This window comes from Trachemys scripta, chromosome 16 (genome assembly GCF_013100865.1).
Source record: "Trachemys scripta elegans isolate TJP31775 chromosome 16, CAS_Tse_1.0, whole genome shotgun sequence".
Lineage (NCBI taxonomy): Eukaryota > Metazoa > Chordata > Testudines > Emydidae > Trachemys > Trachemys scripta.
In genome coordinates this window covers 14459243-14474280 of record NC_048313.1, presented here as the reverse complement: position 1 = coordinate 14474280, position 15038 = coordinate 14459243, and the positions used below count along the sequence as shown (strand labels likewise).

General features: G+C 53.7%; 1 protein-coding gene across 14 annotated transcripts in view; it reads left to right on the top strand.

The window, feature by feature from the left end:
• The window catches only part of R3HDM2 (R3H domain containing 2), a 99856-nt gene that overhangs the window by 56207 nt on the left and 28611 nt on the right, over window positions 1-15038 (top strand). For 10 of the 14 annotated variants that reach the window (XM_034792229.1, XM_034792227.1, XM_034792224.1 and 7 more), the window contains 10 exons: window positions 443-484; window positions 2168-2254; window positions 3706-3832; window positions 5731-5809; window positions 7027-7086; window positions 9140-9280; window positions 9660-9768; window positions 11425-11520; window positions 13846-13877; window positions 13978-14031. In XM_034792229.1, coding sequence (XP_034648120.1) covers window positions 443-484; window positions 2168-2254; window positions 3706-3832; window positions 5731-5809; window positions 7027-7086; window positions 9140-9280; window positions 9660-9768; window positions 11425-11520; window positions 13846-13877; window positions 13978-14031 — 827 coding nt within the window. The remainder of the gene's footprint in view (window positions 1-442; window positions 485-2167; window positions 2255-3705; window positions 3833-5730; window positions 5810-7026; window positions 7087-9139; window positions 9281-9659; window positions 9769-11424; window positions 11521-13845; window positions 13878-13977; window positions 14032-15038) is intronic. The other 4 variants (XM_034792232.1, XM_034792231.1, XM_034792226.1 and 1 more) reach the window with 1 other exon arrangement.

Sequence of the window (15038 nt, the reverse complement as noted above, 5' to 3'; positions counted from 1 at the left end):
AAGGGAGATTAACCTTGTGCTTCGGGGTTTAAAATAATCTCTAATTATTAGAGACCAGGATTAGACCTGAAGTGGGGGCAGATTATCCCACACCTGCTACCGGGGGTTTTCTTGCACCTTCCTCTGAAGCACCAGGTGCCGTGCACTGGCGGAGATGGGCATACTTAACTGCACTAGATGGACCAGGGGTCTGCGCCCGTCGGCTGATTCCTCTGCGAATGTTTGCCTCTTCGGGTCTGACAGGCGGCTGTGGGCGACCATCTGTGCTGCCTCCTTTTGGATCCGCTTGCTTCTGTTGCCACCAGAGAGGTTTGGCCTGGAACGTGCTGCGCACGCGATGGGGTTTGGGCGGCCCTGGGGTGTGTCACTGGAGCGAACCGGTTTATACAGCATGGCGTAGGTTCAAATGAAACCTCTCACTTTCTCTTTCCTCTCTCCACAGAGGCGGACTTCAAATCATGGACACGCTAGAAAAAGAGCCAAGGTAGGAGACCTTCCCCCTTCTCCCCCCTCCCCTCCCGGCCTGCCTTCTGTGGGAGCACTGACTAGGGAAAGAGGGTTTGAGTCCCACACTGACCCCAGAACACCACGATCCTCCAGTTAGCGCTTCTGGAAACGGCCATTAAACCAGTTCCCCAGCTATCCTCTCCCCGCCTCCTCGAGCCAAGCGCAGCAGCTGTTTGGACACCTCGCTGGCCTGTTTTGCTCTCTCTTATTACACTGACAGCCTGCGCTCAAGCCCCAGGGACCCTGACAAGCCACTGGGCTGTTCTGCGCTCTCAGAGCTAGGTCTGTGCCCTCCACGGAGTCCTGAGGCTATGAAACTCCAGAAGGGAATTTGCTTGTCCGATTAGTTGGTGGGGTGGATGTTTACTTGGATACATCTGTGTTCTGCCCAACTAAGGACGTTCACCTACCAATTGACCCAGCGGAGGAGTGAATTTTCACCCAGTTAAAATAAGAGTGAAAAATATAAGTGGAAAATAATGTTTTGCAGCCATCTAGTTACACCTATTTTCCCCTCCTCTTCAGAGAATATTGTGGCACAAGCCGGCCTATCACATATGATTTTAATCTATTTCCTGCTCCACTCCCTTTATTTAGCAGACAAAGGCCTTACAAAATCCAGTGGCTAGAATTCGAAGCTAAACAAATTCCGACTGGAAACAAGGCGTAGGTTTTTAGCAGTGAGGGTAACGAACCATTGGAATGACTTCCCAAGGGCTGTGGCAGATTCTCGGTCACTGGCGACTTTTCCATAAAGATTGAATGTTTTTCTAAAGGAGATGCTGTAGTTTGAGCGGGTGATTTCAGGGAGGTCCCAGGGCCCATGTTACACAGGAGGTCACACTAGATGATCAGGGTGGTCCCGTCTGGCCTTAGGATGGTTAATTCAAAGCAACAGGACTGGAATAATCTGCCCAATGGCACCCCTCTTTCTTCATTAGTACCCTGTGTGGCGGTCAGACAACATGATCTAATGGTCTCGTCTGGCCTTAATATGGGAATGTATCCAGCAGCCAGGAAGGCTGGTGCCCCGGTGACCCCCTCCCACGGTGGGGGAGAGCCCATGCTATGCTCAGCCCTGCTCCCCAGAGCCGGAGCTCTCCAGGATCTCAGGTGGTTGCGTGACATGTTTTGGGCTGAGAGTCCGAAGCGTTATGAAAGCGTTACTTTGAACCCGAAGTTGTCGAGCCGGCAGGTACGGTGGAAATGGGATGGCAGCTGTTTAGTTAAACCAAGGAAAGCAGAAACATCACTTCCTGCTGCGAAAGACGTAGTCAGTTTCAGGGTTGCCCCTTGTTCAGGGTTTAACACTTGGCAGGTTATTTGGTATGTGGGCTTGCAGAGGCGGAAGCAGGCTGTGTAACTGCGCGGCGAGATTTCATGCTAACAGCGGCTAAGTGGTACGGTGGATTAGCACAATAGCCTTCCGCCTCAAGTGTGGTGGGGTCAGTCTCAATTAAGGTCTCTAGAAAAGAGTAATTTGTTGCCCTCACGCCCCCAAACCTCTGCTTTTGCATGTGTTACTGCTGGCTCGGAGAATTTGCATTGGAGCCGGCATGTCATTGTGATGGCAGCAGTTTAATGGGCGCTGGTGAAGTGAGCAGCTTAGTCGCACGTCAAAGTGCGCTTGAGACGCATGTGGTGTTTCTTTGTATTTCAGTCTAATTCGAAGCTCAAACTGGTCAGGAGCCTGGCAGTGTGTGAAGAATCCTGCAGCCCCTTTGTGGATGGGCCCTTGGAAGCCCAGGTAGGCCACGCTTTATCCAGATCCTAAAACGGGAGCTGGTCCAAGGGAGAACCGCTCCCAGCAACGGCTCCGTTTCCTAGGTCGCATCACAGTACAAGCTAGGGGTGCGATTCTCTTGCTCGTCGGCACGTTCTTGCACTCGCTGGTATAAATAGCACTGTAGCCACGGCAGCATAGGAAGTGGCAGCAGAAGCACAGCTGAGCTGTGCCGAGTACAAAGCCACCTGAAACCGGGGCGTCGTGCCTTCACTGCAGCTACCCATCCTACCGGGACTATCCTGCTATTTCTACTCACACGAGCTGGCCATTTGCTTGGTGTACAAAGGCATCGTAAGTAACAACTTAACTGCCCTCCCCAGACAACCATGACCCCGAGCGCAGCATATCGAGTCGGGTCCCACAGGGATCAGTGCTGGGTCCGGTTCTGTTCAATATCTTCATCAGTGATTTAGGTAATGGCCTAGATAACGGTTGTGAACGATACCAAGCTGGGAGAGGCTGTAAGTGCTTTGGAGGAGAGGATTAAAATTCAGAATGATCTGGAGAAATGGTCTGAGGTAAATAGGATGAACTTCAATAAGGACAAATGCAAAGTGCTCCCCTTAGGGAGGAACAATCAGTTGCGCACACACAAACTGGGAAATGACTGCCTAGGAAGGAGTACTGCGGAACGGGATCTGGGGGAAAGCTAAATATGAGTGCACAGTGTAACGCTGTTGCAAAAAAAGCAAACACCATTCTGGGATGCATTAGCAGGAGTGCTGTAAGCAAGACAGGAGAAGTCATTCTCCCGCTCCACTCCGCGCTAATTAGGCCTCAGCTGGAGCATTGTGTCCACTTCTGGGCGCCACATTTTAGGAAAGATGTGAACAAATTGGAGAAAGTCCAGAGAAGAGCAACAAAAATGATGAAAGGTCTAGAAAACGTGAGCTAGGAGGGAAGATTTTAAAAGGGTTTGTTTAGTCTGGAGAAGCGAAGACTGAGAGGGGGACGTAAGAGTTTTCAAGTACATAAAAGGTCGTTACAAGGAGGAGGGAGAAAAAAATGTTCTCTATAACCTCTGAGGATAGGACAAGAAGCAATGGGCTTAAATTGCAGCAAGGGAGGCTTAGGTTGGACATTAGGAAAAACTGCCTGACTGTCAGGGTGGTTAAGCCCTGGAATAAATTGCCGAGGGAGGTTGTGGAGTCTCCGTCATTGGAGATTTTTAAGAGCAGGTTGGACACACACCTGTCAGGAATGGTCTGGGTAATACTTAGTCCTGCCATGAGTGCAGGGGACTGGACTAGATGACCATCGAGGTCCCCCCCGTCCTGTGATTCTGTGACTTAGCTATCAAGTGCACGTTCCCTGATGCTGCTCATGCCAGCCGCCATGCGTGGAATCCGAAGAGCCACAAGGACACGTTTGGGGGCGTTGAGCTCAACAAAGCGCTGTTTGCTTATTTCTAGGACATTATTCAGTTGCATGTCAGTTGCCCCTCGGACAAGGAAGAGGAGAAGTCTACAAAAGATGGGCCCGAGAAAGAGGAAAAAGACAAGAATAAGGAGAAGGCACCAAGGAAAATGCTCTCTAGAGGTTAGTGCACTGACGTGCAGCTTCAGAAGCCTGTTTCCTGGGTTCGGACAGCCGGGACTCAGCCGTTGGTGCAGGGAGGCTGATCTCCGTTAACTGGCACGGTCCTTTGGGGTTTTGTTATAGCTTCATTTGCAGGGGGGCGCATTCCTGTCAACTGGAATGTGTTCTACCGGACACCCCAGTGCAGGACGGGGTAGTAACTCTTGCTTCAGCACGGAGGGCTGGACTAGCGGACACCTCAAGGTCCCATCCAGCCGATGTTTCTATGACGCTGTGACATGTGGCTTCCTTTCATGGTCTTGGAGATCTGGATGTTTTTGAATGATACAGCTACAAACAACCCCACCCCGGCGGAATTCCTGCTTTCAGTTTCTCTTTGTGAAAGTCACCAATAGAGACGGGGCTGTAGAGGGGGGTTGGGAGACGTCCAACCCAGAAGCTTTATACAAATCCCTTTTTTTAAATTTCGGGACATAAAAGTGGCTGAAAGAGCAAAGTTTAAAATTTGCATCCAGAGAGCGAATCATACCTGAAAACCTGTCGCGGAGAGTCGCTCTTCTGCCAGCTCCGCTGTGTTGGGGCAGGTAAAATGTTCCGTACGGCTTTTCTGCTACCACTTTAAAGAAGGATATTCATGGTGAAGTGACCTCTGAGGTCCAGGATACAAAAGTCATTCACATGGAAGGCTTCTAAGCGTCCACGTTTGGGCACTAGAGGGCATCCCACTAGCACTGCCCAGGGGGGTGACCTGTTTAACAGTGTAGCGGGGGGAGGCACTGAGAACATCGGGCTGTTGCAGATTTCTTTTCAGCCTCCTTAACTTTTGCCTGAAGATTTTTATTTCTCTGAATATTAAATAGATTTTTAGAATGAAAACGTTCCCCGTTCCCTTCTCTAATTGTTGTTTGCAATGCTTCGCAATGTTTTATTCTGGGTCTTTATGGCTAGGGAAACTGAGGCACAGAGCAATTCTGTGATTTGCTCATGATCGTGGAAGGAGTGTGTGGCAGAGCCAGGAATTGAACCCAGGTGTTCCGGGTCCCTGTCAATCACAAGATCAGTCTCCCTTCCTTTTGAACGGCTGTGACGAAGTGGGAATGTTCTTAATGTTTTCTCTGAATACTGTGTGTGTGCCTCAGTTTCCCCTAGGCAGTTCTTAAGTATCTAGGTGGTGGGATAAGGGTGTATTGTTGTTGCAGAGCCCTAGATGGCAGGGGTGATGTGGTCTGCACAGACAATAGGACATTCTGTCTCCTGGCCACTGATGGCCTGGGCCCCTCCCCTGCAAGGTGCCAACTGAGGGTGTTGGAGAACAAAGAGATCAGGTGGCCTCCTGGTGGGGAAAGAGAGAAAATCCAGAGGAGGGGCTGGAGAGTTTCAGTTTAGTGTTGGCTGGGGAAACGGAGGGAGCCCCAGCACCAGAGTCTGGGCTCCCTGCCCACCAAGATGGACCTGACTGAGGGGGTCCTGTTTTCTGTACCTACAAGCTCTGCTTTGACTGTGTTCCTGTTGTCTAATAAACCTTCTGTTTTACTGGCTGGCTGAGAGTCACGATGACTCGCAGGAAGTGGAGGGTGCAGGGCCCTGATTCCCCCACACTCCGTGACAACGGCTAGTAGTAAGAATCTTTAAACTGATCATCTAGGGCTAATTTCTCTCGCTCTAAGCAGAGTCTGCTTCATTGACTTCAGTGGCTTCGTGCGCACTCGCGCTGGCCGTGACATTGAGCCCCAGGAATCCCATCACTTCCCATTTGTGCTGCCTGGTCTAGGGAGAATTGTGTTTCTGTAGCACTTAGACGCCCCAGTCCTGGATCAGGACCAGCAGTCCTAGGCGCTGAATACGCTCTGAAGAAAAAGACAGGACGCTTCCCTTAATCTGTTCTGTTGTTGTTTCAGATTCCAGCCAAGAATACACAGACTCCACTGGAATAGATTTGCATGAATTTTTAGTAAATACACTGAAAAAAAATCCAAGGTAGGTCGCAAGATGGTAAAACCACCGGTTGATTGAGCGGAGGGAGGAAGATGCTGTTGACCGATGCTCCACACTCCAGGGGTTAAGGCAGGGGTGGCCAACCTGTGGCTTCGGAGCCACATGTAGCTCTTCAGAGGTTAATATGCGACTCCTTGTATAGGTGCAGACTCTCAGACTGGAGCTACAGGCACCAATTTTCCAATGTGCCGGGGGGGGGGGGGGGGTTGCTCCCTGCTCAACCCCTGGCTCTGCCACAGGCCCTGCCCCCACTCCACCCCTTCCCCCAAAGCCCCTGTCCCTTCCCTCGAACGTGCTGTGCCCTCCCTCCTGCCCCCCCGCCCCCAGAGCCTCCTGCACATGCAAAACAGCTGATCACAGCAAGCAGGCAGCATGGGGGGAGGGGAAGGCGCTGGGGGCTGGAGGAGGGGAGCTGATGCAGGGCTGCTGACATATTACTGTGGCTCTTTGGCAATGTACATTGGTAAGTTCTGGCTCCTTCTGAGGCTCAGGTTGGCCACCCCTGGATTAAGGGAAGGGTTTGCATGACTGCAGACAAAAGGGGGGGGGGGGGGCTGTCAGAAATCGCAACCCCCCTGGTGGTGGGTTTCACATCTGGAAGTTCAGGGGGACTTGGCCCCCAGTAGAAGGTTGATAAACCCAGGCAGGAGGAGCAGTCATTTCATTATTGCAGGCTAGTGAAACAGACACGCTTGTGCATTATGGATTCAAATTGAGGGAGGAAAAATAATTGGTTTGAATACAGGCAGGAAGGGAGCCTTAACTGCTCTCAAATCCCTCCTCTAAAGAGCTATCAAAGACCTGTCTGTAGAGCGCCTGCCACCATGTCCGTAATAAACAATATCAGACTGACTGCCAAGCACTGGTTAGGCATAAAAATAACAAGCCGTTTCTATCTGTACGGCCACCACTGGCGCAAGGATCTAATGGTCCCAGAAACAGTCATCATGCAGCAATGGATCGCTGTGAACAGAAAAACTTGCCTCATCATTGATTCTGTATTTTTTATACTCTGCAGCGGAGGGAGGGCGAAGCCTTCGTGTTTAATAACCTGGAGCTTTGCTAATGCCAGGCGCTTTCTGTTTCTCAGGGGTGGAGGGAATGTTAATCTGCAATTCTCGAAGCGAGCTGCGTTCTTCTCTCCTCTTCGAAATGTGATTGATTGGTTTATTCTTCTCCTCCCCACTTTTTCTGGACAGGGATCGAATGATGCTGCTAAAGTTAGAACAGGAGATTCTGGAATTCATTAGCGATAACAAGTAAGTGGCCAGCGGAGTTTGCATGAAGCAAAGCTGGTTGGTGACTTGGGAAGGAGGAGGCGCTCTCACTCTGACGGGGGAAGAGAACAAGGCTCACACATATCTGATAAGAGAGCGGTTTGAAAACAGCCAGTTCCATCTGCCGTGCTCTACGGCTCCCATTGCCACCGGATCTGAGCACTTGACAATATTGAATGTGGCTGTTTATCCTCCCACAGTCCTGGGTGGCAGGGCAGGGCTGTTCCCCCAGTTTCACAGATGGGGAACCAGGGCCGGCTCCAGGCACCAGCCTTCCAAGCAGGTGCTTGGGGCGGCAATCTGCAAGGGGCCGCAGTCCGTGTGTTTTTGCCCCCAAGCAGCGCGCTGAATTGCCGCCGCGGACGGCGGGGGCAGTTTGTGTGCCGTAGGACAGCCCGCGCGTTTCCGCGGCGGCGACAATTCGGCGGCAGCTTCTATGTTCAATTGCCCGCAGCGGCAATTTGGCGGCAGCTTCTGTCTTCCGGCTGAAGACAGACGCTGCCGCAGAAACGCGCGTGCTGCCCTAAAGGCACACACGGACTGCCCCCGCCGTCCGTGGCGGCAATTCGGCGCGCTGCTTGGGGCGGCCAAAACAGTAGAGCCGGCCCTGTGGGGAACTAAGGCACAGAGAGACTTCAGGGTCTGTCTTCACTGCCCAGTTAATCTGGATGTCTGGCTCCCTGGTCAGCCTAGCCTGGGTGCGAGCATCCTCACAGCAAAGCCCTCTCCGAATTGCTGGGTCCTCATTGGTTCTGCATTTGCTTGGGTGAGGCTTGGGGCATATCCCATGAGTCTTCGTCCTGGGACGCTCTAGGATTCTTTTCCAGTCACTTGTGTCAATTCCAGGGTAACTTGTCTGTCCTTTGGGGGAGACTCCCTGGGGGAGGGAGGGAGGTGGCAGCATTGGAGGACTATCCACGCTTGAGAGACTTAGCCACTGTCCTCACTGCAAAATGGGCAGGTTAAAGCAGACTCGAACTCTAACCCCCCCTCCTAGCCGCGTAAGCTCGCCTGGGCTTGAAACACCTGGAAAACCCAGGTCAGAGGTTTGTCTGTACGGCGGGTGAGTTGGTAATTGAAGGCAGAGCAGGGAATTGAGCACAGGTCTGCAGGCCAGCCCCTGGCCCGTTCCTGGGCGTGGAACGAGCTGCTGCTCCAATCCAGACCAGGTCATAGTGACTGAAAGCGCCAACTGTGTGAAATGAGTCTGGGTCCCAGGCCGGTTCCTGGGGCCCATGTCACAAAGGCCAGCTCAGCTGTTGGCAGGAGCTTATCCTCAGAGAAGCCTGGGGGCAAGGCAGACCCATTGCCCTCTCGCCCCCAGAGCTGCCCCTTGCAGGGCAGAGCTGGGGTGCAGGGGAAGGCGTCTGTGCTGGTGCCCTCCCTGTCTGGAGGTCAGAGCGAGAACTCAGTGCCCAGCCCTGAACTGTCTCTCGCACAGACACCGGACGTCTCCGCTTTGTTTGTTTGAAGGACGCATTTTAAAGATGCTCCTGTTTTGGTAGATTTGAAATAACAGGGATTTTCTAAGGGTTTTCCTCTTGCTCTGCTTTTCGACCTGTCCTACTCCCCTCTCGTTCCTGCCCAGAGCACTTGAGCGCCCATCCCTCCGGGGGGCGCTCCCACCCTTCACACAGCCCGCGGGTGTAGTCAGGAGCTGTCAGCTGGAGCTCTCAAATGGCTTTACATAGGAGACCAGGGTGAAAGAATTCCATGCTTGACCCAGCTCCCATTGGAACCAGCTTCTGACTTGAGGCCCCAATCCAGCAAAGCCACGAAGCACTGGATGAAAGTTAAGCGTGCATCGGGGCCAGGGCACACAGCTGGTCTTTCTTCCCTTGGGTCCCGGTTCAGCAGCGTTAAGCCCGTGAGTCATCCCACCCCTGCTTTGGCGCGTGAAGTCGCTGAGACCGAAGCACGTGTTTAAATGCTTTGTTGAATCGGGGCCCTGGTCTTTCTGGGCTGACCCCTGTTTGTGTCTGGTCTGTTTGACGCAGTCTGAATACAAGGGCTCTGTCCCCTCTTCTGTTCTCAGCAATCAGTTCAAGAAGTTCCCGCAGATGACCTCGTATCACCGGATGCTCTTGCACAGGGTAGCTGCCTACTTCGGCATGGACCATAACGTTGACCAAACTGGGAAAGCCGTCATTATCAACAAGACCAGTAACACCAGGATGTAAGGAGAGCCCTGGGGCTGAGGGGAGAGCTGGGAAATCCCTCCAAAGCAACCCCCGCCCTCGTAATCCCCACCCCGTCCCCAAAGCACGCCTGGAATATTTCACAGCCTCATCCCGACAGGCCTTTAAAGTGGTGTGGTGAGGGGGGAAGCCTAGAGATCCACCCTCCCAAATCCAAGTGCAGACATGGGTGGGAGCTTTCCCTTTTCTTGAATGCACTGATGCCCCAGCCTGCCTGCACCGTGGCTTGCAGCCTGGAACCTCTGCCGTGACCTCCTCTGCCTCGCACCCCCAGGCCTGCCTGGCAGCAGAGGAACACAGGGAAGGTTCCCGTTCACCTTCGCCTGCCCCTCATGACGGCGTCTTTCCTCCCTGCAGCCCCGAGCAAAGGTTCTCCGAGCACATCAAAGACGAGAAGAACGTGGACTTTCCACAGAGGTTCATCCTAAAGCGAGATGACGCCAGCATGGACCGGGACGATAATCAGGTGAGTTTGGGTGAGAGGTGTCCAGGCCCTTTCCGAAAGCCGAAGGGGCAACTGCCGAGCTTTGCTCAGTGTCTCTTGGCATCTTGGTAGCCTGGAAATGGGACCCGCCGGTGTTTTCATCAGTGAGTTTGGGGACGTTCCTGCTTGCATGGGGGCAGCTTGAAATCCCTTCTGGGTCCGTGCTGTCTCCCTCCACAGCTGTACTCCCAGGAAACTGCCACAGAGGCCCCCACTGTCTCTTCCAGCAGCACAGGGCTAGTGGATGGAAGGCAAATCCCCAGGCACTCTGCAGCAAACTGGACCTTAACCCGCCAACAGTTTTAGCTGAATTCAAAAAAAGGCCTTTGATTAAATGATCAGCAGTGAAATGGTTAACAGCCTTGCCAGTAAATTGCCCAATTGAGCTTTCAGAGTTAATATGCTTTCCCTTCCCCCCAGGGTTTTCCCCAGTCCTCACCATGTTGCCAGGCAGGCTCGGCTCCCAGGGTGCTAGAGGTCCCCCAAGGGCCGTGCAGTAGCGAGGAATTCCCCTGGACGAACAGTGAGCTTGAGCCGTTGCAAAGTCACCCCTCCACCCCGCCAGGGCGGCCAGACGAGTAAGCTGCACACGGACTAATAAAATCAGCAGGGACCCTAGGTCCCTGGCCAGAAGGGAGCCTTCACTCAGAGGAGTGATGCAGCCTCCGTGCTCAGGGACCCCTCGCCTCCTGGGAGCTCCACACTGGTGGCTTCCTGCAGCCTGATCCCTCATGCCAGGCAGCCCCGCTCTGCTGCTTCATAGCCCCACTCAGAGTTTGCTTTTGCAGCCCACCCTTCCCTTGCTCACCTTCCCGCCTGCGCTTGGGATGCCGGCTACAAACTGGAAGAAATCAAACTTGGCGAGAGGCAGGTATCCTTCCTAACGAGCCGTCTCGTGCTCCTCTCTGCTGTAGCCTTCTCCTCCCAGGAGCGCCCTTGACGTGTTCTCAGCCCTTGCTTCGATGCTTGTTTTAGATGGTTAGCTCCTTGGGACAGAGAACTGCCGTTGCATGGGAGTGCAATCTCCCATCTTCTTCTTAGATCCTGCCTTGCTACTATGCTTCTCGTGAGGCCTAGATCTTGAGTCCAAGCAACAGGGTGTGCAGGAGCGGGGAGGAGCTTTCCAGCCACAAGCAGCATCTGCAGCTGTGATCTCTCTCCAGTCAGCTGATCCAAACATAAGAACGGCTGTACTGGGTCAGACCAAAGGTCCATCTAGCCCAGTATCCTGTCTGCCGACAGTGGCCAATGCCAGGTGCCCCAGAGGGAGTGGACCAACAGGCAATGATCAGGTGATCTCTCTCCTGCCATCCATCTCCACCCTCTGACAAACAGAGGCCAGGGACACCATTGCTTACCTGTCCTGGCTAATAGCCATTAATGGACTTAACCTCCATGAATTTATCCAGTTCTCTTTTAAACGCTGTTCTAGAGCTGCTCTGCTCGACCTGGACACGTGCGCCAATTAAGACCCCAGAGCGTTTCCTGCCAGCAGCAGTCGTTTGGGGCAGAGACCGTGTCGGGTTATCAGAGCACCGTGCAGACCCCGGGCGCTGTGCCACATCGCCTTCCCTTGCTGCTACACTCAGGGGGCATGGAGCCAGCGTTTAACCAGCCCAATTCTGCTTGTCACTCTAGATCAGGATCCCTCTGCAGGACGGGAGGAGGAGCAAATCAATAGAAGAGAGAGAAGAGGAGTATCAGAGGGTCAGAGAGCGGATATTTGCCCGAGAGGTAAGGCTGGCTGCTAGCAGAGCTTCCCCCCTTCTTGGTTCTCAAGGTGCTTTTTCTTTGGAGCCCCTCCATGCCCCAGCCAGCTGCCCCTCTCCCCCACTCCGCGCTTGTTATAATTTTGGCATGTGAATAGACGTATGGGCTCAGGGGGTTGGATCTAGCAGCGGGTTTGCCATTTCACTGACCTGTCATTCTTGAGGGCGGGATCAGTGTCGCTAGGTTAGAAACCTTAAGTAGGGTGACCTGATGTCCCGTTTTTATAGGGACCATTTTTAGGACTTTTCTTATACAGGCGCCTATTAAACTGCCCCCCCCCCCCCCCCCCCCAGTCCTGTTTTTTCACAGTTGCTATCTGGTCATCCTGTCCTTAAGGGCCAAGCTGCATTTGCTTTACAGCATGGAATCCCCAGGTGTTTCATTCACAGGCTAGAAATCCCTTTAGCCTGGGTCCAGCACTTCCCCAGTGCAGTCCTTGTTCCTCGGGTGTTTCCAGGAGTCTTCTTGTGAACCCCAGCTGATGTCACTCACTGCCTTATGTAGCTTTAGCATATGGCGGGAACCCTTTGTTTCAAAGCTTGGTTCCCAGACCAGACTCTGGGAAAATACTGACATCCCAAGATGGAGTCCAGCATCATGTGGCCTGGTCACATGTCCTCGTAGAGGCATGGCAGCCATTACTCACAGGCTGCGTAGCGTGTTCTCAGGAAGGTTCCCCAGGTAGGAGATAGGCTTCTCCTGAAGCCTATTGTTCTCCCTAGCGGCTCATTGCCCTGACTGGGCCCTTCCCAACCAGCTCTCTAGACTGAAAACATCTTGCCGAGTGGGCGTCACCCAGGCGTAACTACATTTGAAGTACAGAGCCATAGTCAATATCCGTAACTTTAGAGACAAAAATGACACCTGCACACAAATAGGATAATGCACTTCAGCAAATCATCACTTTTCCAATGGCACCTCACACGACTGATCTTGCATGAAATGCCTCATAATTATGCTATAACCATATCATAGTAATATGAATATGAGGTGCAGTGTCATGGGCGGGGTTCTGGGGGCCCCACTTGACACCTGCTTTTCAGACAGGGCAGAGCACCCACTTTCTGGGAATCCGGCCCTTTTCAGTCGGCTCCAATTGGGTACCCAAAATCTCCTGGCCCCCGTTTCTAATGTAGCCATGCTAAGTTAGCAGGGGAGGGAATACTGACCGCACCCACGTGTCTGCGCCTTCCAGGGTGGGGCTGTTCGCGGGTGTTTTTCTTTCTTTTGCTAAGTGGCCACCTGGAGTGGAAGTTCCTCAAGGAATTTGCTCCCTAGAGGCAACTGCTGGAGGTAGCAATCCAGCCCCCTGGGGAGGTTACAGGGTGGAAGTGGGGTGAGGGCGAGGGCAGTGCAGTGGTGCGATAGAGGCCGTGCTGAGCAGTGCCTGTTAGCAGCATGCCCTGGGCAGGATCCTTGTGCCAGGACAAACAGGAGGGGTTGGATTTAGTGACCGTTCCCAATGCTAATCTGCGACTGGGCTGGTTAATAACTTGCTCCTGGCTTTACCTGCCCCACACACACACACACCCCCGAGGGGTCCCGGAGCGTTGAAGAGACCCTGTGCCAAGCCCTGCTGGGAGCTGTTGGGCTTCTGGCCAAGTGGAGAGCAGGATACAGCGCTCCGGGAGCTAGCCAGTACTACTGGCCGGTGGCCCGGGGGAGTCATTGTCTAGTGGCCCTCGGGAAATGACCGTGCAACCTCTGGCCGGTGGGGCTGCGTCTGAGCGGAGAGTAGGAAATCGAATGACTCCGCACGCAGCGTTCAGCATGCCTTGTCGGGTGCCACGTGCTGAACTCGGGCGACACTGCCAGGTGTGAGCCACTGACGTGCTAGAGACTGTGGGAACTATGAAAGCACTGCTGCGTTGCCTAGTGGTTGGAGCAGGGCCAGGGAGTGATCAGGACTCCTGGGTTCTCTTCTGTGTGTGACGGGGAGCGAGTCCCTTCTTCTCTCCATGCTGTGTCAGCCGGTTTATAGACCAGCGCTCTCTAGCACTGGGGGTCTGTGAAGTGCTGGGGCATCGTGGGGAGGAAGGAGCTAGAAAAGGTACCTGATGCTCCGGGGATGGCCCTGGAATAAGAACCTAGACAGAAGTGCAATGTGTCCCAGTGGCTTGGAGAGCCAGAGTAACTCAGGAGCGTGACGCAGCCCGATCCCAAGCCCAGCCCCGTCTAGCCCCCTCCGCGTTCAGACGCCCCTTTGTTTGTAATGTGCCAATGCTGCTGCCTTATCAGTTATTTTCCTTTTTCTTTTCCCCTCCTCGTCTCCACCCTGCCCTCCACTAGACTGGTCAGAACGGATATCTAAACGACAGCAGGTTAGTACCATCCAGCATGCTTCACGGCCACACCTGTAGCTTTCTCAGGGGAGGACACGGTAACCCTGTAACAATGCTTTTCTCTGATGTTAACCAACAGACTCTCCAAGGAAGGCTTTTCTTCTAGCTCTCACAAAAGGAGGCAGATTTTTAGGTACCTCTGTGTGGTTTCTTGCGTACGTTGTTCTGCAGCGTGAGCTCGCCCCATGCATGGCTGCTTGTGGAGTCCTTTGAGTCGTATCTTTTGCAACATCCGTTGTTTTTTTGTCTCCCAAACTAAATTGCTGCGGAGTGGTTTTTGCTGATTCATTCCAAACAAGGGCTGAAGGGTCACAGGGGAAGGAGGGGAAGCGAAAGGCTCATAGGATCATAACACTTCACGAGCCACATGGTCCCACCTGCCTCTGACACCTGCGTTCTCACGGTGATAAACCCCAGCTGTCTAAGCAGGGATCAAATTAGCATCTCATCACACATGCATCGGTGTTTCGTCCTGGTGGTGGTGGTGTTTGGGGGGGCTGAGCCCTGGCGGTACACGTTCCCCAGGCGTTGCTGCACAGAGCCCAGGGAATCCACTTCAGCCGCATTTTTGGTTGATTTCTTTTAATGGACGGACGGTTCCTTCTGATGAAAGGGGCCAGATTAAGACCCCTAAGGGCTCTGTGGACCTGCAGAGCAGACAGGCCAGGCCAGGGCTGTGGGCACTTGGTGCACCGGCCGGGCTGTTCCCCAGGTTTGAAGGTGGTAAGTGAACCAGGAACGTTTGGGAGCTGCTGGCCTAGGCAAACACAGAGCTACGTTTCCCCCAGCAGCCAGAGGGTGGCAGGAGCGGGCCTCTAGGCAACAGCTGAGTGTGCATGGCCCATTCGCACACTCCCCGGTCCCTGGGAGGCTGCAGGTGTGAGCCCGGCTTGTGACGGGGGCTTTTCAGAGAGGGGGGTACAAAGTTTCAGAAGGCCTAAGGACTTCGGGGCCTACGTCCTCAGTCCCGCAGGCCATGGCCCTTGTCTGCGGGGAGCTGGACTGACCTAGAGCTTGGCGGTTCTGTCGCCTGCTGTCATTCAGTGCCCGGCTCTGTCTCGCTCACTCCCCGTCGCCAGACCTCAGGGCCCCTCGGGCACGGAAGCCGAGCCCACCTGTCGTGCAGCGCCGCGGTGGCGT